This window comes from Periplaneta americana, chromosome 1, assembly GCF_040183065.1.
Source record: "Periplaneta americana isolate PAMFEO1 chromosome 1, P.americana_PAMFEO1_priV1, whole genome shotgun sequence".
NCBI lineage: Eukaryota > Metazoa > Arthropoda > Insecta > Blattodea > Blattidae > Periplaneta > Periplaneta americana.
In genome coordinates, this window is record NC_091117.1 from 45,721,152 (window position 1) to 45,746,732 (window position 25,581).

General features: G+C 36.6%; 1 protein-coding gene across 3 annotated transcripts in view; it reads right to left on the bottom strand.

The window, feature by feature from the left end:
* LOC138695029 (uncharacterized) overlaps positions 1–25,581 on the bottom strand; it is an 87,097-nt gene that overhangs the window by 36,524 nt on the left and 24,992 nt on the right. Inside the window, exons 1-5 of one of the 3 annotated variants that reach the window (XM_069819363.1) lie at positions 24,285–24,481; positions 15,423–15,567; positions 10,637–10,757; positions 6,156–6,366; positions 3,761–3,981 (exon numbers count right to left, since the gene is read on the bottom strand). In XM_069819363.1, coding sequence (XP_069675464.1) covers positions 3,761–3,981; positions 6,156–6,366; positions 10,637–10,757; positions 15,423–15,567; positions 24,285–24,399 — 813 coding nt within the window. In that variant the 5' untranslated portion in view covers positions 24,400–24,481. Of the gene's footprint in view, positions 1–3,760; positions 3,982–6,155; positions 6,367–10,636; positions 10,758–15,422; positions 15,568–24,284; positions 24,482–25,581 lie in introns of those variants that run through there. The other 2 variants (XM_069819354.1, XM_069819372.1) reach the window with 2 other exon arrangements.

Below are 25,581 nucleotides of genomic sequence, written 5' to 3' on the forward strand. Positions count from 1 at the left end.
TTTCCAAACAGTTCATATTCCTGCCACTAACGGCGTTACCGTACGTATCGGTACGTACTCTTCGGAATGAACGCCGTACTTGCTAGGCAACTTCTCTGCCTCATAGGTTATACACCTCTGCGGAAGTATAGGAAGATTGAATTCTCTAGGCTCATCGACTAGCCACATGACGGCATACAGCGAGCCATGACACATTTTGAACTGAACACCCAGTATTCAGCCACAGCATCCAGTTCTGACTGGAGATCTGATCCTCCGTCTTCCTTTCTTGTTTTTCTGCGGCCTCCTCAGATCGATGGCATCTGTTCGCAATTCACATGCTTGAATCTGGTGCATCCTCAATCAGAAGAACATTCAGCAGTCAATTCCACGACTCAACAAGACGCCATCTGTCCAAGGGATCTACACTGCCCCTGTTATCCTCAATCCTCTTATTAAATTCCCTGCGACACCGCTGGATATGTGCAGCTCCCGCAAACAGATGCCGCCTATAGGCAGATCCTGAAATCACGTCCGCCATATCCTCCTGATCGACCTGTAAACTATAAAGATGATTAATGGAAATGATACTAATGAGGGCGAAATTAGTCCGAGGTCCAACGCCGAAAGTTACCCAACAATTCTGATTCAAATGTTTGAGGGAAAACCTCAGAAAAAACCCCAACCGGGTAACTTGTCCCGGCCCGCTCGTTTGACGGTCAAGAAGCTAACCGTTATTACTTCTACTACTACTACTACTACTACTACTACTACTACTACTACTACTACTACTACTACTACTACTACTGCTACTACTACGCCTACTACTACTACTGCTATTACCACTAATAATAATAATAATAATAATAATAATAATAATAATAATAAAAAAAAAATAATAATAAAGGTTTATTTTAACTGACAGAGTTAAGGCCATTCGGCCTTCTCTTCCACTCAACCAGTATGATAAAAAATTACTACAGTGCTATGAATATAACATAATTAATACAATACAACACAATACAATTCAAAACAATAGAATACTACAAATACAAGACAATATAATACATAATTAATATAATACAATGACAATTGTTTTCGCTTTCACAACACTAATAAAATAATTATGTAATAATAATAACAATAATAATAATAATAATAATAATAATAATAATAATAATAATAATAGTAATGATAGTCATATCTAAATTAAATTAAATTATTAAGCTCTATCACATGTATAATTTCAATTTGACTGCGCCCGTAAGAAATCGTTTAGCCTTTTCTTGAAAGTGGTTATTGCCTGGCAGCCCCTAATCTTCTGAGGTAGAGAATTCCATTCACGGGGAACTGAGACAGTAAAAGGGGATGAATAGTGGGATGTTCTATGGGCAGGAATTGCTAGGATGTGGCTCTCCTGTGACCTGGTGTTTAGATTGTGACTGGAGGATAAGTAGTTAAACCGGGAACGAAGATAATTTGGAGTAGAAGTGTGGAGAACTCGAAACAGAAGAGAGAGCGAATGAAGTGTTCTACGGTTATTAAGTTGCAGCCAGGATAAAGATTTGAATGAGGGTGTAATGTGGTCAAATTTGTGAGCATTACTGATGAATCTGACACACATATTGTGCACACGCTCCAGCTTGTACGAAAGGTCAGTTGTCAAGTCTGTAAATATTACGTCGCAATAGTCAAACAGTGGTAGTACGAGGGTTTGCACTAAAGTCTGTTTTAATTCTGGTTTTAATAATAATGATAATAATAATAATAATAATAATAATAATAATAATAATAATAATAATAATAATAAAGTGTATGCAGACAAGGCTTATGTCAGTATTGATAGGGATTCGTCCGTCGGATGGCACCATAAGCCTGGCAGCCCCCTTGGTGCTATTCGACAGGAGTAGGCTACGTGCTGTCACCGGGTTTCCCTTTCTCCCTTTCTCATCTTCATCATCTTCGTCATCATTCCCACCCGACTCCTACACTGCACTCACACGAACAATATACGCTTACATTCACCCTAATACACGATATAACTCTCCAACTCTCCACATATGGACATTATGCAAAGCAAAGCCCACCGAAGTGGTGTGCACTTCAAAATGGGTCAGAGTCCTACCATATACAGTATATGTGCAATATGCGGAACCGGAATCGCGTAAGTGAAGGGGTAGGTATTCGATACACACAATAATAATAATAATAATGATAATAATAATAATAATAATAATAATAATAATAATAATAATAATAATCATCATCATCATCATCAGCCGACTGCTGGATTCACAGCCACATGCCAAAGCAGAGGTGGACGATCATCCAACCAGAATCGAAATATCGTGTGGTTAACACTTTATAGCTGACTTATGTAATCGAATTTCGCTACCTATCGTAGCTTACTAAGTGCATCATGATGCTGGGTGGACACCGGTCCCATACATTGGCTGGAATTTGATGAGACAATTTCTTCCTCCATGAATAATAGAGCCAGCGCACATTCCTTAACACGGATTCTGTAGACCACGACGCTGCAAATTAGAACCTGCAGACTTCTAGTTCCCTACCTTAAAATACTTAACTAGGACCCCTCTACAACCCCTTATATTTCTTCGGTTGAATTCTGAAGCATCCTGTATATATGTGTGTATATATATATATATATATATATATATATATACACACTCACACACACACAGATTGGACCGTAAGTAATGCCATCAATTAAAGGGGCTTATTCTTTGAGATATTTTAAACAAAAATTTTAACAAAATTTTGCTCCTATTTGCCTCTATTTTGACATAAAAATTGTTTTGCATGAAATATTTCATAACGTATTGTATGTTGGAAAAACAATAATTGATTTAATTCCCAATATTCTCAGTCAATTTAAGAGAACAGTGTATTACGATAATAAAGAATTGAATTAATTTTTGTTTTGTCCTTAAAATGTGCACAAATTTGATCCGAACAAAATAAATGTAATATTTTAAAATTCCTATTCTTAATGAAATTAATGACATTATTTACGGTCCACTCTGTATATGGCGTGCAATGATCCAAAGTAAGCTTGATTTCAAGGACTCGTGCCGGAATCCTGTCCTCGAAAATCAAGAGAAGCCCACAACACTTTGCAGCCAAATAATATACTGGGTGTTCATTTCAAAGTGTGTCATGACGTCACTGTTGTGAGTCAGCGATTTGAAGCGAGTTTCAGCTTTTATGTCAGAGAAGTTGCCTATTATTCAAGACGTTCAATCTCAACTTGAGAACGCGTACGATATAACTTGAAAGTTGTAGCAACAGATGGCGGTCTGTAAAGTCTGTGTGCTACCATAACCTCTTTCGAATTCTTTTGCGCGGGCAAGTCGTACGCAAGGTATTTGTTATCATCGGTTGCGTACCGCAACATTCCACAACACAAATCAAATGTTCCGTGTCCATGTTGACCGTCGAAGTTAATGTCAACAAATACGTAAGTAATCGCCTTAACCCTATCGCCATATCCCGACAATAAGAAAAAAAACTCACCTCAGTACGTGTTTCCAAACACTTCACATTCCTGCCACTACAGGCGTTACCATACGTATCGGTACGTACTCTTCAGAATGAACGGTGTACTTGCTAGGCAACTTCTCTGGCACATAGGTAATACGCCTTTGCGGAAGTGTAGGAAGATTGAATTCTCTAGGCTTATCGGCTAGCCACATGACGGCATACAGCGAGCCATGACACACTTTGAACTGAACACGCAGCAGTAATTATGTGAACATACTGTGAAACGGCCTCTGCCGTTGATCAAGAAGAATGTTTCATAAGTAGCAGTAACCGGCTTCATAAGTCCAGGGAAGTGATCGATGGCAGGCCTGTGGGACCAATCGCTGATCACGATCACATGAGCAGGCAGATCGTAGTCGTAGAGCTGGCCGTTCGGTTCATGATCCCGGGGCCGCCTCACAACCAGACTCCCTTGTAGCCCGTCGGACTTCTGAATACCTGAGGATATCACATTAGATGCGACATATGAACCTAGAATATTTGGAATTAAACGCAATATTGTAGGAATAAAGAAACAAAGACAAATGCAACAGGACAGGAAAGTTTTAATGTCACTATACGGTTTGTTAATTTTCGTTTATTGAAGCACAATTTTTTTTACACTTTAGGTAATAGTTTTATTACATTAAATGTAATAAAGACAATTTTGGATTATATTATTTAATCTATCACGGTAATTTTTTTCTCAGGCACTTTATTTTTTGTTTTCAGATAATTTTTTCTGTGTTGTTTAAAATGTAATTTTCTGGGTGGAGTTCAAGCAGATTATAATAACAGGAATACACAAATTTATCCTGGTTAAACGTTTATCAAACAATTCCGATCCAGAATATTATAATGAATATATATGGAAACTGAAAAAAAACTAAGGAAATCCTAGTCAGCGCAAGGATGGCGTTGCAGAACAAATACATTTCACAGAACTATCGAAAGAACTACCTAATGCGAAAAAGATGGCGCCTGAAAGTTGTCTAAATAAACTTTTCAAAAGTGAACAAAACGGGTGGGGGAATTTTATAAATATGTTAAGAGACGATGCAAGAAAAACTATTCGACCCTCCCCCTAAAAAATGACCCCAATTTATTGTATAGTAGAGGCAAAAAAAAAACGGACTGACCCTTGTAGCTGATTTCAGAGCCTTGTTTACTCCAGAGCACGATAGACTGGTAACTAAGGGTGCTATTCATAGACACTTCGCAGCACGCGCTACGAGCGTACTAAGCTAGCCCCGGCTATCGACTGGTTATTTGTACAGAATTCAAATCATATCCTATCGCTAACACTGGTTTATGAATACGAAAAACGCTGATCATCCACTGGAAACCCGCGCTAAAAATGTCTATGAATACGGCCCTAAGACTTTCGTGGTTCGAATCCTGCCTGGTCCTTATTGAAATTTATTCCCAATACCTTTCCATTGTAGCGATATTTTACTACTTAATTAACTTATTATTTCTAGAACATGAATTTTAGCAGCAATCGATATCATTTTGTGCCGCGACAATGATGGTTCCGTACTGATGTTCTGGATCACTAAACAAGCTGGAACGTAAAGTATCAACCATTGTCACACATCTGCTATGACATGTTCAAAATGGATGCACATCAACATACAAACAAGGGGAGCTGACAAGACTTTCGGACCTTACTGTATAGTAGGAAGTGTTGAATGTAATTGGAAAATGTACGGCCAGTTTCCAACTCATCCCTAGGCCAGCCTCATCTGTGCTTCGCCAGTCGGTGTTCGGGGAATGCTATGGAATAATGACGAAATGGAGAAATGTTGACGGAATGATATACAGCTCGACCAAGTTAAGTCTGCGAGCCGAGAGGGGAAGTTGGAGGCAGTTCTGTAGTGAAAGGAGGCGGTAACGAGAGGAGACCAGTACAGTCTCATATGACAGCAAAGTTTTCCTACTGCGCTTCAGTTCATAGAGCGGTAACAATTTAAGACGCTTTGAAATAGACTGTACTTCTACTTCTGCTTGACAGTGAGGTTTGGCGTTCTGATTGGCAAGCGTGGGCGTAGGAGAGAAAGTTTCATGAGGGGGGAGGCTGGGAGACAGCGTAACTGTTGCCTTTATCTGAAGACAAGGACAAAAAATGCGTGCGCTCCGTAGTGTATTTTAAACGATGTGCACACGTTGAAATCTGAGCGTCAAGTGACCTATGTGGCAACTGTGTTTTGCCTCTACATTCCATCGAATATCCCCACTCCAGACTTGACTTGGACAAGCTCTATGCCTAATGTGGGGAAATGAGAGAAACCCGAAGAAAACCCCAATTGCAAACTTGTCAGCCACAAGTAGCTATGAATTTAAAATTCTTTCTTATATGTTTTGTAATATGGATTGTTGTTATAATGTTTATATTAATTATTTAAACTTGAATAGCTTATATTATAGAGCGTGACATTGAAGATGTTAATGAGATTTATTTAATCTTTAAGTATTTATAAAAGTTTCCTTTATTTCTACAGTGAAAGTGTATGACTATTTATTTCTCAATGAAAAATCCCAGGCCTGACCGGGATTTCCAACCCGGACCGTTTAACTTAACAGTAGGCCTATACTTAGTCTAATTTATTCACTAGATTAATTAGGAATCTCACCGTCGTGGGAGTGCCAGTAAAAGGTTCCAGGCTGGTTAGCATAGAACTGATATCTGAAGGTATTTCCTCCGACTATGGGGCATTGGGTAATCATTGGCACTCCATCGTAGAAAGGTGTTCCCCTCTGAAATAACCCGTGCCAGTGAATGGTCGTAGACTGCGAGGGCATTTCATTTTTAACGTCCACCACAATCTTGTCTCCATAACACACCTGTAGGACAAATATTCTATTTTAATAAAATTATCTACTCATAAGAACTGATAAAATAAGTAATACAACGAAAAGTATTATATTTTCTTCAAGTAGCCTACGTTGGCATATGGTTCCATTTCGTCTTTATACAGGGTGTCCCATTTATCCTGTGCATCTATTATAACTTTTTCGTTTGGATATATATTGGAATTTTTGTATCTGAGAGTTATGTTAGAACGAGGGGCTATCATGAGTGTAGAGGTTTGGTACATGTAACTACATTATTGTATAAGATACACGTGACGTCATCAATTTTTCAAATAGCACTACATACTTTAATCATGTTGCATTGATTACACACATTAAAACGAGTTCAAAAATGTATCACAATGTCACCTTCCCAATCAATAACAACAACAAAATGTAAAGTGAATGCCATCAGAATGTGTCGTTTGTTGTGGTGCCCCATTCATCTTGTGCATTAACTTACACAAAACGAAAGACGACTGAGTTCCGTACACGTCATGTGCTGTGTGTTTGCTGTCTAACATGTAAACAAACCACAACAACTGGCGACGCCACAATCCACGTACAATGGCCTGCACGTTCTCCGGACCTGTTGCCACTCGACTTCTTTCTGTGGGGAGCTGTAAAGGACAGTGTCTACCAGACCATTCTGACAACACCAGACGATATGCAGCAACGCATTCGACAGGTTTGTGTGTCCAATCAGCTAGCAACATGCTGGCCAGTCCTACGTTCTTTTGGGAAACGCCTTCAAATATACATTAAAGTGAATGATCACCATTTGGAACATCTTCTGTGACTCTCAAAGCATAACATTATCACATTGGAAATACGTTTTTGTTTCGTTTTGTTGTTGTTATTGATTAGGATGGTGACATTGTGATACATTTTTGAAATCGTCTTAATTTGTGTAGTCAATGTAACATGATTAAAATATGTAGTGCTATTTGAAAAATTAATGACGTCACTTATATCTTGTAGCATAATGTAGTTACATGCATCAAATCTCGACACTCACGTTTGTCCCTCGTTCTAACATAACGCTCAAAAACAAAAATTCAAACACCTATCCAAACAAAAAAGTTATAATAGGTGCACAAGATAAATGGGACATCCTGTACGTTTACTATTAGCCTATTGGGTATCAACTGCAAGATTAGATAAAATTGACTGAAAAGAAACCGACAAATTCATATTCAACATATAGGAACAATATTTCAGTCATATCAAACAGAAAATACTTCCTTATAGACTTCGATTCACATAAAAATTATACTGCCTTTTAAAAAATGGTTGTGTTCCTCAATATATTTTTTATATTATCATCCAATCAGAATGTTAGATATGACGGATTAGGGCATATGATTGGAAAGAATCCCTGTGGAAAACAGCCACGCTGCGGATGGTGCCACAACCAATTACAATTTGTGTAAAATGTAAAAAGTTCTCTGTGTTAAGTGTGTTGAAACATACCATAAACTTTGAGTGACTAAAAAGTGTGAAAAGTAAAATTTGAGACATGTTGGTCTTTTTTTGTAGGCCTACTCGGAATTTGATGCTGTTGTACAGTATTTTTATAATATGATAAAATTTATTATTTTCTTCAAATAATTACATATTAATATATGCATTATGTATGCAATTTTAATGCGTGATCTTATGCTGAAAAATATTATTATAATTTCAAGGAAAAATTGTTCCGTGGCCGCGTATCGATCCCGGGACCGTTCTGGGTTCTGGGGTCTTGTCAGCCCATTTGAGTTGTGTGGATATAAAGGAAAAATTGTGACGGTGTCGTGTATAGTTTCTTGGGTAGCTCAGTCGGGAGAGCATTCGTGCGCTAAGCGAAGGGTCCCGGGATCGATACCCGGCCCCGGAACAATTTTTCCTTGAAATTATTCAAACCTGCTTTACAGAGAGCTACTATAGGCATCCAACAAGGAAAACTCAGTGTGCAGAAACCAGCGGGCGTGACTGTCTCGCGCAGATGACGTATGCTCCCGTTCCTAGCATGCTCTCAAGCCTACAGCAGGGGAGGTAAGAGGGGTATAGCATTGCGGCACGAGGAGTTCGAGCTGAGTTTTGCTTGTAGGATATCTATACCTGAGAGCCAGATTTGCATTATATTATTATAACTCGAAATATATTATCACATAATATGATTCCAATGTCCTATACATAGGACAGTCCTTTTCGCTCCACTCATATGTGAAATTTGGAAATTTTCTGTTTTCTATTCTAATATAACATTTATATATATTAAGACCGTTTTTAATTTTGTCATCCTATTTTGGGTCTAATGCAGCAAAGAAAAACTGTCCCTATCGATAGGTGATGGCACTGATGCGTATTCCTACGTAATGATATACACCAGAATAAAGTTGTGCATCTGTCGAGAGGTGTTCGCAACCACACGTAGTTCTACGTGAAGATATGTAACATAGCAAGCGTTGCAATTGTACTTTTTTATTATGAGTGCACCATTATCTAGCATGCGACAATTACAGATCTATTTTGCTCAGCCGTAGTTAATCTCACTCTAGTCCACACTGGACAAATGAGCTAAGGTCATCTGGTTAACGAAGATAGTATAATACCACAGTCTGGTATATACAGTCACGAAGCTCAATACGTAGTAAATATGCATCCATAGATAGTTGCTAACCATTAGGATCGCTACTATCGCCTCATCACAGACAATATTAAATAGTACCTGCACAGTCTATGGTTCCTAGTACCCTCACAACTCAAGCTTCGTGACTGTATATGGGGAAACTCGGCAAATTTGGCAATATGGGAAATTTGGCAATATTCTTGTATTTCTTCTATTGCCAAATTTCCTCCAGAGTTTTAAGAAGTTCAATGACACCTTCATAGAGTGCAACATCTGAGTGTACTTTTAGTTTTCATTTCATTCGAATCCGCGCATTATAATGGCACATATTGTTACTAATAGAAAGAAGTGTTGAATACAGTACTTCTTTTTGACGTGGTGGTTGTGTGGACGTGTGTATACAAAGACGGAAGAAAAGTGTTGTTCATTACCTACGTTTGTTTGTACATTACATATCAAAAGCTGAGATTCCATATTATAAGATAAGCCATTTATATAATTACTATTTTCTGTTAATAACTCATCAGGCCTTACCTCGTTTTATGTTCTTCTTAGCAAAAATGTCTTCTCCAGGGTAGTGTGAATTAGCCATTTTCCTTTATAGTGATATATTGCTGCTCTCTTTGAACAAGAATGTGTACTCGATGGTAAAATTTAAGAGTAGGGACGTATGATGGATATTTACAGTCTTCAATGCAGTACTGTGTGTGGTTTGTTGCAGATATGCCAAGGGAACGAGGCCATTATTGTGAAAAATATTCCAAAGATGATTTGCGGGCTGCGATTGGGAGTGTTTTGAAAGTTAGATGGTCGAATTATAGGGCTTCTAAGAAGTACAATGTGCCCTTTAACAACTTAAAGAGATTTCTGTATGCATCCTCAGGACCCGATGACGTTGTCTTTCCCAAGAAAGGAAGACCCCTAGCCCTAACCGTTGAGGAAGAGCAAAAACTGGTGACATATGTAATCAAAATGCAAGAACTTGGGTTTGGGCTATCGACAACAGAAATTAGAAGACAACCCTTCAATATAATTAATAAGAGTGGTCGTAAAAATCCATTCAATTTTTTTCATGCTTTTGTTTTGTGTTTATGGTATTTAGTGATTTCTTGTCCCAGTAAATTAAGTCTTATAAACCTTGTACCACTGTTTTATTTTGAAAAATTTATTTTTTAATCGTATTGCCAAATTACCCCTATACTATTGCCAAATTATCCTGATGAAGTACTAAATCTGGAAACATTTAATTTGTTATTTATTAGTGTGTTATGTGTAAAGTAATTTAGATTTGTAGAACTTTCTTTCAGAGGTTTGTTGGGATTTAATGTTTAAACACATTCCATAATAGACGAATATTTAATTTGAGAATATGTAACTACAAACTGTGTCAAAATACAAAATATTGCCAAATTAAACAAATCTCTCCTACTAGACTGTGATAATACTTCACATACATTATCAGCACTTTAAATACGTCGCCGGCCTGTAAAATAAGTTGTGATTGAATTGAGAAATAAAGGATTCTGATTTCGATGTGCATGTCAAATGGGAGAAACTTGAGGGTAACCCAGCTTCGTCCTCATCTACCAGATGGACATTTTAGTGAAAACTCTAAGCCTTGTACTTGTGATTGTTTTGATACATCACCTGTATAGAAGGTCCTGGTAACATTCTGTTCACTGTGAGAATGCCCCTCTCGTAGCCATCTGCTGCTATGCATTGAGGGTTGTAGCATTGCGACATGTTTTGCCTGCAATTCTGGCAGGCTCTGCGAAAACACATTGTTTCAGTTATATGCAGCATGTTGCTCGTATCCACACGTGTGCTTAATTATGTAGGAAGAGGAGGAATTAGGGGACTTCGTAACCTGTTAACTAAGGATCAGATAAAGTAGTTGTATTAGGATAGGCATCCCTGGTCCGTACGTTTTGTTCAGAAACATTAACTCATTGTCGCGTGTCCCCCAGCCGACAGTAGTGACGACGTACAGGGACATCCTTTTATTTTTACTAACATTTCTAATATTAACCTGGCTATACCTTTGGATTAACGGTTGATAATCGGAAACACCGTTTGCTACTCCTTTCCACGACTAGAGTTCGAAGATAGACTATGGCGTAAAATACAAACAAATCACTTTACTATGTAGGCCTATAGGAGGGAAGAAAAGTAGTTCATCCATTTACGTAAAGTATGAAATATCACGATTTTGAGTTTGATAATTTTCTTTAGGCTTTTCTTTAAACAGAATACAGTACTGTATTAACAATAAGTGTTTTTACTCACGAACTGAGTATTCATTCACGAACTGACGTATTCGTTATGCAGTGTACATTATACTGTCTACAGCACATTATCGTACAATATATAAAATGAAGTAAAATTGAAAAATAATCATAATATGGATATTTAAACACAATTTTGAAAATGGTGCCCGTTCATTTCGATACAGACTTCAGTCCTTTTTTTTGCATATTATCGCACTATAGACTATTATACCTAATTCAAATTACCAGTTTCGTCCTTCGTACTAGTAACTCATGTTGAAATAATTCTGTACCTAATCTATAAAAGAGTACCTTACGTACTGTAAATTCAATCTTCACTTCTGCCCGATCCGAAAAGATAAAATTAATCAGACATGTTATCTACTGTCCGTCCAAGTGATTTTGACTCAAGGTCGTAGAAAGGGGGGAAATCACGTGACAGTTAATTAACGAGGCCGTTTTATTTAAGTTATTTTAAACAGTTGTATATTATTACGTAGACGTCCAATTCCTAACAGAAATTAATGTTTTCATAAAATAGCTAAGACAGCCCAGCCACTAGTCTTAACAAACCAGAAACGGCGGGGGAAACAGGGATGCGATGTAGGCAAACGGACAACAGTATCTTTGCGAAAATATAATTCAATATTGAAAGCTCTTTCGTTACTAGAAAACGCGAACATATTTCTGAAACGTACTATACTCACTAATTCAGTACTGTTTGTGTTTACTATGTCCGTAAGGCGACTTTGACTGTATACGCTTGGTTCTGTGTGGAGGACGGTTGGAAGTTTACTAGTAGAAAGGGTGGGAGTGAAGTACATTCTAAAACTCAGGTACAATAAAAATTGAAGTAAAAATAAAATGATGTCCCTTATATTCAGTTCCTCTCGGCTCTACTGTCTGAAGCAGTAATTAGGAGAGGGAGAGACCGATTTAATAGCGAAGTGATATCTCCATATTTTTGTTACATGTATTCGCGGGGATGTTCTGGCGACTTGGTTAGAATTAGCTTCCCACGCAGGTGTTCGTTTGCGTCACTTGTCAGAATCGGACAGATTTATGGCCACCTTGAGCGGGGTTTCGTATATAGAGACTCGTTGAAGCATAGAATCCTAAAGTTGGACTGGACCCGTGGGAAAGTTATTGCAAAGCTCGGATTTTCCAAGAACGGGGGTTCTCGAAATATCTCCTAACTAATTTGATGTTATGGGAAATCCAAAGTCTAAATTTAGAGATGACGTATTTCGCGCCCAATAAGAAGAGATCGTGGTTCAGCTTATGAGGTCACTTTGGACCAATAGGGAATAGATTTTAGGCCGGTTAAGTGACGTAGTTTTTAACCAATAGGATAGTTAGTTTTAGCGTAGGATAGGTTTTTATAAATAAGGGTGACGGGGAGCGGAGATGATCACAACTTCTTATCGTGTCGGCGGCCCTACATACAGGGCACAATAACCACTTCGTTTCGTGTCGACATAACTACTACTTCTTTTCGTGTCGACGGCACGACATCTTTTTTTTTGTGTCGACGGCCCCACACACTGAGCTTTTTGGTGTCGGCGGCCCAACGTAATAGTCTTTCTTCCGGCGAAGACTCGATAGATAGAACTTTGTCATCGGCGAGACTACTCGTCAACGTTTAGGAGCTTCGATTATAGTGTACTGGACAGAGTATTGAATTTATAGTATCGGATAGAGCTTATTCAGAGCTGTCATAGAGTCGATACAGAAGTGCGACCAACGATTGAATTATAAGTCAGCCGGAAATACATACTCTAGGGTTTACCAAGTGAGTGCGACAATAAACTTATAGTTTTGGAGTTTACACTGCCTTTTATATAAGTAGCCGGCTTGGTATTATTCCCGACATCATCCTACACCACAACCGTACCTCGCCTACCCTGAGTGAATCTCACGCAACACCGAGACGCACCCACCCCCATGTCCATTCACTGATGTTTTAGCTTCGGAGTGGGAAGTGCTCTTCCTGGCAGGTAGAGTTTTAGCTAGTGGAAGGGGTTCGTGTTTACTTAGTCCGAAGCAAGTCAAAGCCCTATCCTAAATATTCACGTTTGCAAGTACAGTGGACTCTCTTAAGTTCGACAAAACAGAATTGAAAGTTCAGTCCAATAATGGTAGTGGGTGTGGCAGCTGAAATGAATCCAAATTATTATTGGTTATCTATCAACGAATACAGTACTGTACTTGCATTTCTTTCCCGCCCTGAGACTTGTGTATGCGCTTCTAGTACCACAGTGGGTTTCGACAGTTCCGTCTCACAAACGGCACAATTCTCAAATAGAAAAAGAAGAGTTCATTAATTTAAAATCAGTGATTAAATATGGATGTCCTAATCAATAAAATATTCTGTTTTCCTTTAACAAAAGTATAACTACAAGACAGAACCAATTCCCATTGATATGGCAAGTCCATTTCTTAGTGTCCGTATAGGGGCGTGTCTAATTCTCCTACGTAAGCAGTCGAAATATGGGATGTCGAACTTGATTTCTGTCAAACTTAAGAGCTTCCGCTGTATAATATATGCAGTGCTATTCTAGGACAGAAAATAATTGCTTTACATTGCATGTTTCAATTTACGTTATACTATACATGTTTATATAATTCAAAATAATCATTTTCCGTTTCTGATAAGAAAATGAAAAATATGCAGTAGAGACTACATAAAATACATGTCTTCATACTTAATTGCACTGCATCACAAGACACATTTGAAATGTATAAAATAGCACCATACTTACTTGTGAACATGTGAGTAAACAAATAGAGGTCTATATCTTATCACATTTCATTTATGTATTCATATGTTAATAGGCCTATTTCACTGTTTCGTAATACACAATACTAAGAATTAATATGTCGAAAATTAAGAGCAAACAACAATAATAAATATGGCAATGCACTTTGTAATGTAACTGAAACGAAACCAACTGTAACCTACTCTCGCAGGGTCACACTACCCCATGGGTCATGACGTCATTTATATTCCGTGTGTTCCAAACTTCAGTCTGGTGACTCGGTGATCCTATGCTGCAATCTACTGATAACGTTATCATCAGAGGTAGGAAGTTGGCAGGCCAACAAAATTGTTAAGTTGTGAGAGCTTGAACTATAACTGTACCGAATGAAAAGTAATGGCGCATCTCTCAATGTCAGTGAATGAGAACGACAAACATGTACCGCCGGATGGTAATCAAACATGTGCTCCAATCGTCCGTAGCCTTAAGACAAGGAAATAATAAACGAATAAATAAAAGAACAATAATTTGTAATTATAAACTTCGTAATCCCCAATCTAAAATAATTTAATTTAATTTATTTTTTAAATTTATTTACTTATACTGGCAGAGTTAAGGCCATAGGGTCTTCTCTTACACTCTACCAGGTCACAAAGTGTACAAGCAGTGAAAATTTAACAGAAAGTTAAAGAACAGAATACTAACAATTTGCCCTTCCTTCCTTACTTACTTACTTGCTTACTTACTGGCTTTTAAGGAACCCAGAGGTTCATTGCCGCCCTCACATAAGCCCGCCATCGTTCCCTGTCCTGAGCAAGATTAATCCGTTCTCTGTCATCATAACCCACCTCCCTCAAATCCATTTTAATATTATCTTCCCATCTACGTATCGGCCTCCCTAAAGATCTTTTTCCCTCCGGCCTCCCAACTGACACTCTATATGCATTTCAACAATTTACCCATACATATAAAAATAACATAACGTATAAAATTATGATTCTAGCCTCATTAACAATGAACATTTTCCTTTTATGTTCAGAAAATAAAAATAAAAATATTTGTACTCTGAAAATATTCGTTGTACGTCACAAGACGTTACTGGAGCAAATCTGAAAAATGGTAGTTTATCTTACTATCATCAGCTGAAAATCTTCATGAATCAGTTTGCGTACAGAGTTATTAAGAGAGTTTGAGCATTTTTAAATTTCCAAAAGTTCTTAAATAAAAAGTTTACATAATAATTATACCAACTTATCACTGAAAGAAAGAAAGAAAGAGATTTTAAGTCATTCCATACTTTTAGAATTATTTATGAATATTTCATTGTGTTTCTGGTACTGAAATACTTTCAAAGAAATAATTATTCGTCATGGAAAAGTAGCCATTATAAACATTAAATTTACTTACAATGATAATACGTTGTAATTCTCGAGGACGAATCGGTAGTGACAGAGGCGAGGAAGAGTTTGCTCAGTACATTCTCTGGTGCAAGATATGCTGTCATCTTCAGATGAGAATTCGTAACTTTCACCGACATTATCGGGCTGAAAACCTGTAAGCGCATTTTTAATGCCTAGATTATTTAACTTGTCAATGTTTTAATAATAACACTGTAGAACAAATGTGAGCATTTTTCTGCTCTCTGAATAAAATTATGTGAATTCAGTTGCCATGCATATGGTGAATAAGGCTCTGAAAATAAAAATCCTCTATCATAATATACTATTTTGACAAACCAGAGATTCTATTTAATTACGGATAACACATAGTTTTTCAAAACCTTGAAAAGAGATGTTTGACTCAAGGAGACGTTTAGAATGACTATTTCGTTTATATGAGGTCATTCCATTTTCGGCCAATGAAGTGTAATGAAATTTTGAATTCTAACCAATCACGGTCACACTTTGCGATAATTTTTGCAGCCAGATTTATTGCTATCTATTTCTCGCATGGTCGTTCTTTTGTTTAGTCGTCGCCAACTATTTCCCCATAAATCGAAGATCATAAATACATTAAGATGCAACTACACGGTTAAACTTTTCTTTCAACTTTAAAGCAATGAATTCAATATTGATATTTAATATTAATTAATATATTTACGCAGTGAAGACGATGTTCAAAACGGCGCACCATGTAGACACAAAATCTTCATGTATCTTAATTGAACGTACCTTTTAAACTCGATTCTTTCAATATTCTTCCCAGATTGCATGCATACGCGATTGGAATATTGAACTGTGTAGATGCAGCTTTACTTCCGATGCACACTACAGCGAGAATGCGTTTGTCGAGCTATAATAAATGCTTTCCTGTAGCACGATGTAGCGGTCGAAATAAGGCACAGCTGACATTAGTCCTGCTTCCACAGGTAACCTAACCTATAATTGTAGGCTATAAAATTTGTATTACGTGAATGAAATTAAACAATTAATAGAAAATCAGATGTTCAGATTTATGTAACATCATCGCATATCAAACCCAAAGTCCTTGTATAGATATATATATATATATATATATATATATATATATATATATATATATATATATATATAAGGTCTTGGACCAAACTGCCTTCCGTATGGCGTAATAATAAAATTTGTGTTTTAATTATCTATACAGAGGTGGCTTCACTGTGTAGCAACATATCTCGCTGTGAATACGTAAGCATTGCTATATATCAGTTCTCGATGTAGTGTGTAATGTAACGATGAAGTACTAAATAAAGTGCGAAATTCTACTTCCACATCTACATCTTTTAATTCCATGTCCATTGTAGACTATCTTAAAAAAAATTACACTCCTTCATTCAGATTTGATAACTGCGTTTTCACCAATTCTTCATTTAATTAATGTACTAATCAGGTTACTTGTAATTATATTATAAAATGTTTAAATTAAATTATTATTTCAGCAGTTAATGAAAATGTATTTCTGTTATAATAACAAGAGAAAAGCGCAGTACATGTAATTAATATTATTAAACCTGTATTTCGCTTTTCGCAATTGAGATTACTGAATAACATCCAATTTCTTCATTGCAGTAATCGATATTCATCTATTTCAACTTCACAATCTCTGAATAGGTTAAGTATTTGTAAATATACAATTATTAATATTTTGTGAGCGAATTTTAGGGATATATTATTTACATTTTTATTTTATTCACGAAATAGTCCTAATAAATGTCACTCGAGATCTGGGATTTATCGGGAAATCTCAGACCTCTCGTGACATTACTATAGATAATTTTCATATTTGTCTTTTGTATTCACTTTCAGAAGTATCCCGAACTAAGGGCTAACAATATTCTGCTATCCTAATACAGTTCCACTGTTGCACAAACCACCTATTTATTACTTAAATAACCTGGTGGAAATGTTCACCATGTTCATCACCTTTTCCCCCAAGTTCTGATGGAAAAAGTTTAGATGGCAACCACGGATATACATTTCCAGGATTTAATAATGGCTCATATGACACACTAATTTTACCTCAAAAGTGGGTGTTTCACTTAGGCCACATTTTACGAACATAATGTTTTCTTTTGAAGCGACTGTCCCACTCACACAGAGAACAGCAGTACTTTGTGTAACCTTGTTGCATACCAAAAAATTGCCCAGATCTTCACATAATTTCCACTTGTATACTTATCATAGTGTAAGAAATTAAGAAAATTTCGCAAAGTTTCATAAGAATCTTTCTTGTGAACAAAGTATAATATGGAAATACTATGGACACCACGTGTTGTTCTAGTTGCTGATTCGTTTCCAGTGTGGATAACACCATATATGTTCTTCTGCTTCATAAATTTTGGCTTAGGAGGTGGAATACAATATTGAGGAACTGGCTTAGGACAGGTTTTGGTATTGAATGACATGTTTTGATTTTGCAGGGTACCCTTTCAATTCTTGTCAAAAGAAAATAACAGTCAGCGATATGATCTCTGTGTTCACACCATACTATTGGTACCATTGGCGAATTGATGACCGAGAACCCTGTAGCCACTTCGCAAGTTATAGCTTGCCCAAGTCAAGTCTGCGAGTGGGGATATCGGGATGGAATGTAGAGGAATGTAGAGGCCAAACACAGTTGCCACATAGGTCACTTGACGCTCAGATTTCAACGTGTGCACATCGTTTAAAATACACTCCGGAGCGCACGCAATCGTTGTCCTTGTCTTCAGATAAAGGCAACAGTTACGCTGTCTCCCAGCCTTCCCCCTCAAGCAACTTTCTCCACGCTTGCCAATCAGAATGCCAAACCTCACTGTCAAGCAGAAGTAGAAGTACAGTCTATTTCAAAGCGTCTTAAATTGTTACCGCTCTATGAACTGAAGCGCAGTAGGAAAACTTTGCTGTCATATGAGACTGTACTGGTCTCCTCTCGTTACCGCCTCCTTTCACTACAGAACTGCCTCCAACTTCCCCTCTCGGCTCGCAGACTTAACTTGGTCGAGCTGTACAGACCAGTTACTTTATGGTGACAGCACTGGCCTGGCGACGCAGTGCTTTGGGCGAGTTCACTGTTTGTTCGAAGGGATGTTCATTTTAGTCTTCCTCTGACTGCGGTAGCGGTCACATCTCGGGAGCGTTAGTGTGGGCGTACAGTCGCGCTAAGGACTTACTACACCACCACCACAGTCTACTATATACAGTCGCGAAGCTTGAGGTGTTTTTTTGCAAATCTCGTGATAAAGCGCTCCAAGCGGTTAGCAACTAGAAACAATAGACTGTCCATGGTCGACTTTGGACTGTGTCGTATTTCTATCGAGTGCTAGCTCGTTGCATATTTCACATTGATGCTTGTGAAATCTTCGTTAATGGTTGTAATGAAAATGTTAATGGCTAAAATATAATAATTGGAATAATATAATGGGACAAGGAGGAGACGTTTTTAGTGCTATAAATTGTAGCAACAGTAAGAGAAAGAGGCCAGAGTTATACTTTTTCCGATTTCCGAAAGATTCAGAAAGGTTCCTGGGTTTCCACAAGAATGCTGTGCAGAAACAAAACTCTAAATTTTTAAGTTCTTTGTGACTGTTAGAATACATTATATCCTTAAATTTCACAATGAAATGTTTCAGTCTAACCGAAAGGACATTAGATACCGGTTAAAGTTCTGTCACTTAGGCTGCTAAATTTCCAGAGAAGTATAACTTAGGTCTACTTTTTTTTCAGAGGATATATTTTTAATTGTAGCTATTAATTTTGTTATTATTTTTATGTGTTATTTTACTAAAGACGTAGAAAAATTAAGTTTGCTTTAATGAAATTTATTGATCACGTTTTATTTTCAATTCTGGTGGGATTATTATTGCTTAGGCCTACTTTTTTTTCAAAGGATATGTTTTTAATTATAGCTGTTAATTTTGTTGTTATCTTTATTTGTTGCTTTACTAGAGACGTAGAAAAAGTCTGTTACAATAAAATTTATAGATCACGTTTTATTTCCAATTCTGGTGTGATTATTATTGCTTAACCTCATCCCACTTTGTTAACTACGTAAGCCTACACTACAAATACCGGTACACGTAAGTTACTCCATTAATTCATATTTCCATTATTATTGTTGTAAAGGGAAATGCAAATTAATATTTATTGGTTTCATAGTTAATTATCGCTATAATCTTGAATGAGTGAAGCTATTTTAGTAAATTTCAGTTCGTTTTGCACAAACAAAAATTATATAAACTTATTTCTTGCAGGTATCTTCGAGTTTATGGTGGAATTTAATATACTTCATTAAAATAATAGATTAACTTTATGCATTTAATATTTCAATAATGGAAGGAAGGTGTTAATTTTTCCAAAAGAACACGACAACGAAAGTGTAACATATCTTGTCGTCTGCTAGGAGAGAGATCTGCGATGATGAGGCGATAGTAGCGATCCTAGTGGTGGGCAACTATCCATGTTTGCATTTTTACTACATATTGAGCTTCGCGACTGTATATAGTAGACTGTGCCACCACTGTCTTGTATATTGCAATTTAGTGTGTTTGTTACGTACATTTCATTTAGTTACTTAAATAGTTGTAGTGCTTCTGTTTTGTATTGTTTATTATGTAGTATTTATTGTCTAGATTCACTGCTATTTTCTATTTGTGAAAATGCTGCCTGTTAGAAGCAAACTAAGAGGTTGGGTATTGCATTCGCAGTCACGAGAAGTCGTGAGCAATGTGTAGCTCTTTATGAAGATAGCGTCGGAAGAAAATACCTAACGAATGTTGGAAAACTTGTAGCAGAGTTTACCACTGTGTCTGAGAGCTGTGTTAGCCAAATAATAAGGGAGACTTAAGACATTGATAAATAATCGGCGCCAAAATCAACTGTGGACAACTTTAATGAAGCTGTCATAAGAAGAACCAAAGCACGAGTTCTGTATTTCACAGAAATAGCGGCCCACATATATATATATATATATATATATATATATATATATATATATATATATATATATATATATAATTGAAATTGAAAGACTATAGACTTCCAGGGAGGTATCTCGACATTGAGGAAAGTTATTTTGAAATTAGGATTTCATTGAAAAAAAAAACATCACAGCAGTAGGGTCGAAAGTTTGCAGTATTTGAGGAAAATAAAGAAGTACAGAGAAGAAGGCCGCTCCATCTTTTACATGGATGATGATGATGATGATGATGATGATGATGACGATGATGATGATGATGGGAAAGGTAACAGTGAAGCACTGATGAATATTACCCTATTCCGCATGAGTATATTTCATTGTTAATTAGTGATTCACTGATAAAATATAGTGATTCGATTGCTGCTCAGTGTATTTCCACATTAGTTTACTTCTTTAGTGTTTATTATTGTTCCCAACTCCTACTCAGTGTATTTCCACATTAGTGTTTATTAGTGAGTATTGTTATGAACTGCTGCTCATTGTATTTCCACATTAGTTTACTTCTTTAGTGTTTATTATTGTTCCCAACTCCTACTCAGTGTATTTCCACATTAGTGTTTATTAGTGAGTATTGTTATGAACTGCTGCTCATTGTATTTCCACATTAGTTTACTTCTTTAGTGTTTATTATTGTTCCGAACTGCTGCTCATTGTATTTCCATGTTAGTTTATTTCTTTAGTTTTTGTTAGTGACTATTGTTCCGGAGTATGAAGTGAACACAGTGACAGGAGCTCAAAATTATGCAGACGCTGCAACGTGCGAGAGAGCAACGTGAGACTTCATTTCTAATATGACTGTATTTCTCTCCCTCCATTCAGAAAACGCTCGGTCTCGGATCGGTCTCCCTCCCACAGTCGAACCTTCTCCTCTCTCGCGTCGACGAGCTGTCACCATAAAGTAAGTGGGCTGTAATTGCACATATTTCACAACAAGTCTATTTCTGTACTTGTTTTTCATTTAAATCGAAAGTAAAATCCCATGAATCAAGAAAATTCTCCGTTTTCATTTACATTTGTAGTCAATAATGGCATAAACAACTTTAATACCCCAACCGAAAGATCATAATAATATCTACGAGTTAAAGAAATTAATCATTTGTAATTATTGACGCCTAATTAATTAGTGTACTAGTTGTTGGAAAATCAAGAAGACTATGATAAGTTATCTTCGAAATGTAAAGAAATAAATTTTCGTAGTTATCGAAACATAAATCGATTTTGTAGGCGATTATGCAAATTTGTTTTATATAAATTTTTGTGTGCCTCTTCGGGACCCACCGAATTGTCCCTCGGGATCCAGCAATGGGTTGGCCCCATAGATAACGAATAGCTGCTTTAATGTATTTGCTTTAGGACATTATTAGACACATACAAGTTACACATAGAAGAAATGTTTACTCACTCTCGACAGCTTTACTGTTCTTAGATTTGGTTAATTGAAGATTTGACTCTGCATCCTTTGTTTTCGGTGACATTGAAAAATCTATAACTCTACGCTGAACACACAAAGCTTTTGTAATAATTACTAGGTCCGTAACCTTGTTTACACATAGAAGAAATGTTTACTCACTCTCGACAGCTTTACTGTTCTTAGATTTGGTTAATTGAAGATTTGACTCTGCATCCTTTGTTTTCGGTGACATTGAAAAATCTATAACTCTACGCTAAACACACAAAGCTTTTGTAATAATTACTAGGTCCGTAACCTTGTTTACACATAGAAGAAATGTTTACTCACTCTCGATAGCTTTACTGTTCTTAGATTTGGTTAATTGAAGATTTGACTCTGCATCCTTTGTTTTCGGTGACATTGAAAAATCTATAACTCTACGCTGAACACACAAAGCTTTTGTAATAATTACTAGGTCCGTAACCTTGTTTACACATAGAAGAAATGTTTACTCACTCTCGACAGCTTTACTGTTCTTAGATTTGGTTAATTGAAGATTTGACTCTGCATCCTTTGTTTTCGGTGACATTGAAAAATCTATAGCTCTACGCTAAACACACAAAGCTTTTGTAATAATTACTAGGTCCGTAACCTTGTTTACACATAGAAGAAATGTTTACTCACTCTCGACAGCTTTACTGTTCTTAGATTTGGTTAATTGAAGATTTGACTCTGCATCCTTTGTTTTCGGTGACATTAAAAAATCTATAGCTCTACGCTAAACACACAAAGCTTTTGTAATAATTACTAGGTCCGTAACCTTGTTTACACATAGAAGAAATGTTTACTCACTCTCGACAGCTTTACTGTTCTTAGATTTGGTTAATTGAAGATTTGACTCTGCATCCTTTGTTTTCGGTGACATTGAAAAATCTATAGCTCTACGCTAAACACACAAAGCTTTTGTAATAATTACTAGGTCCGTAACCTTGTTTACACATAGAAGAAATGTTTACTCACTCTCGACAGCTTTACTGTTCTTAGATTTGGTTAATTGAAGATTTGACTCTGCATCCTTTGTTTTCGGTGACATTGAAAAATCTATAACTCTACGCTAAACACACAAAGCTTTTGTAATAATTACTAGGTCCGTAACCTTGTTTACACATAGAAGAAATGTTTACTCACTCTCGACAGCTTTACTGTTCTTAGATTTGGTTAATTGAAGATTTGACTCTGCATCCTTTGTTTTCGGTGACATTGAAAAATCTATAGCTCTACGCTAAACACGCAAAGCTTTTGTAATAATTACTAGGTCCGTAACCTTGTTTACACATAGAAGAAATGTTTACTCACTCTCGATAGCTTTACTGTTCTTAGATTTGGTTAATTGAAGATTTGACTCTGCATCCTTTGTTTTCGGTGACATTGAAAAATCTATAACTCTACGCTAAACACACAAAGCTTTTGTAATAATTACTAGGTCCGTAACCTTGTTTACACATAGAAGAAATGTTTACTCACTGTTGACTGTTTGATTGTTCACAGTTATGTTTTATTGAATCTTTGAATCTCCTTCCTTCAGGATTTCGGTGAAATTGAAAAATATATACGCGAAATCATACAAGCTTTTGCAATAATTACTATGTCCATAATCCATAGATGAAATGTTTACTCACTGCCGTCAGTTTTATTCTTCACTCTTTGACTCTGCGTCCTTCAGCATTTCGTTGGTATTTTAAAAGATGTACACTACACATATAAAAGCTTTTGAAGTAATTACTACGTCCATAATCTTGTCTACACATGAAATAAATGTTTACTCACTGTCAACAGTTTTGTTGTTTGCATATGTTGGTCAATTGAAACTTTGACTCAGCGTTCTTCAGGATTTATATGAAATTAAAATAAATATACGCTAAACTACAAAAGTTTTGCAATAATTACTATGTCCATAATCCACTGAAGAAATGTTTACTCACTGTCGACAGTTTATTGTTTACAGATGTGGTTAATTGAAGCGTTTACTCTGCTTCCTTTAGAATTTTGGTAAAATTGAGAAAATAACGCCAACACACAAGAGCTTTTGCAATAAATACTATTCCATAATCCATAGAAGAAATGTTCACTCACTGTCGACAGTTTTATTGTTTACAGATATTCTTTATTGAAGCTGTTACTCTGATTCCTTTAGGATTTCGTTAAAATTGAAGAAAATAACGCCAACACACAAAACGTATTGCAATAATTCCTATGCCATAACCCTGTTTACACATAGCATGAATTTTTATTACTATCGACTGTTTTAATGTACACTGTTTATTGAAGCTTTGACTCTCCTTCGCTTAGGATTTCGGTAAATTGAAAAATACGCCAAACAAACAAAAGCCTTTGTAATTATTACTAATGTATAATAATCATTTCTACACATAGATGAAAAATTTACTTACTGTTGACAGATGTGGTTAATTTAAGCTTTGTCTCTGCTTCCTTCAGGATTTCGGTATAATTGAAAAATATATACACTAAACTCACCAAAACTTTTGCAATAATTACTATGTCCATATTGGTAGTAGGGAGCAACTTTGAACATTAAGACTAATAAACATCGCGAAATATGGTAATACCTGCAGGTGTACGTTACTGGTAGCTATATCAAAGGACGTCAAGCGACTTACACCAGGAACTATTGGAAAAAAGTTTATCATGGTAGAAGATATGAAGAAACAGGTTGAAAAAAGTTGTTTAAAATGATATGTTAAACCAGCTATTCCAATGTCAAAGACGATGCCTTTTATATTTTTCTAACAATTTCATATCATTCTTATGCTAGGTTTACACGGCGACAGTTTAGAGCGAGAGAAGATCTAAAGTATCAGGAGAGCTCTCTAAAGAAGTGTTTACACGGTGACAGAACATAGCTTCTCTAAACCCATTAGCGAGCTCTCATGAGATTTATATAACTGTAAACTCTAATGTTACTCTCCGGACCGTTTACATGGTGCAGACAGTTTAGAGAGAGGGAAAGTGTTACGAGCATATAGAAAGGAACAGGCTGGTCAGTGCGTTTACAACTATGGCAGAAACACAACGTTTTTCTGCCGCTGTAGTGTGCCATTCTTCTGAATTGAAGAAGGAAGAGGAGAAATAGATCTACGTGGGAAAAACCCTGGATATCTCACCAAAACACGCATGGAGCTTACACATCGCACCTGTAATTGGCAAAAAAGACACAACTATGAGGATTGTCATTAGTATTAAGGAAAGTCTGTTGGTCACATTACGCTTCCTAGCAACAGGTTTATACCCTAAACACATTATTTTATTCTCCTTACTTACTTACTTACAAATGGCTTTCAAGGAACCCGAAGGATCATTGCCGCCCTCACATAAGCCCGTCATCGGTCCCTATCCTGTGCAAGATTAATCCATTCTCTATCATCATACACCACCTCCCTCAAATCCATTTTAATATTATCCTCCCATCGGCCTCCCTAAAGGTCTTTTTCCCTCCGGTGTCCCAACTAACATTCTATATGCATTTCTGGATTGGCCCATACGTGCTACATGCCCTCCCCATCTGAAACGTCTGGATTTTAAGTTCCTAATTATGTCAGGTGAAGAATACAATGCGTGCAGTTCTGTGTTATGTAACTTTCTCCATTCTCCTGTAACTTCATCCCGCTTAGCCCCAAATATTTTTCTAAGCACCTTATTCTCAAACACCCTTAACCTATGTTCCTCTCT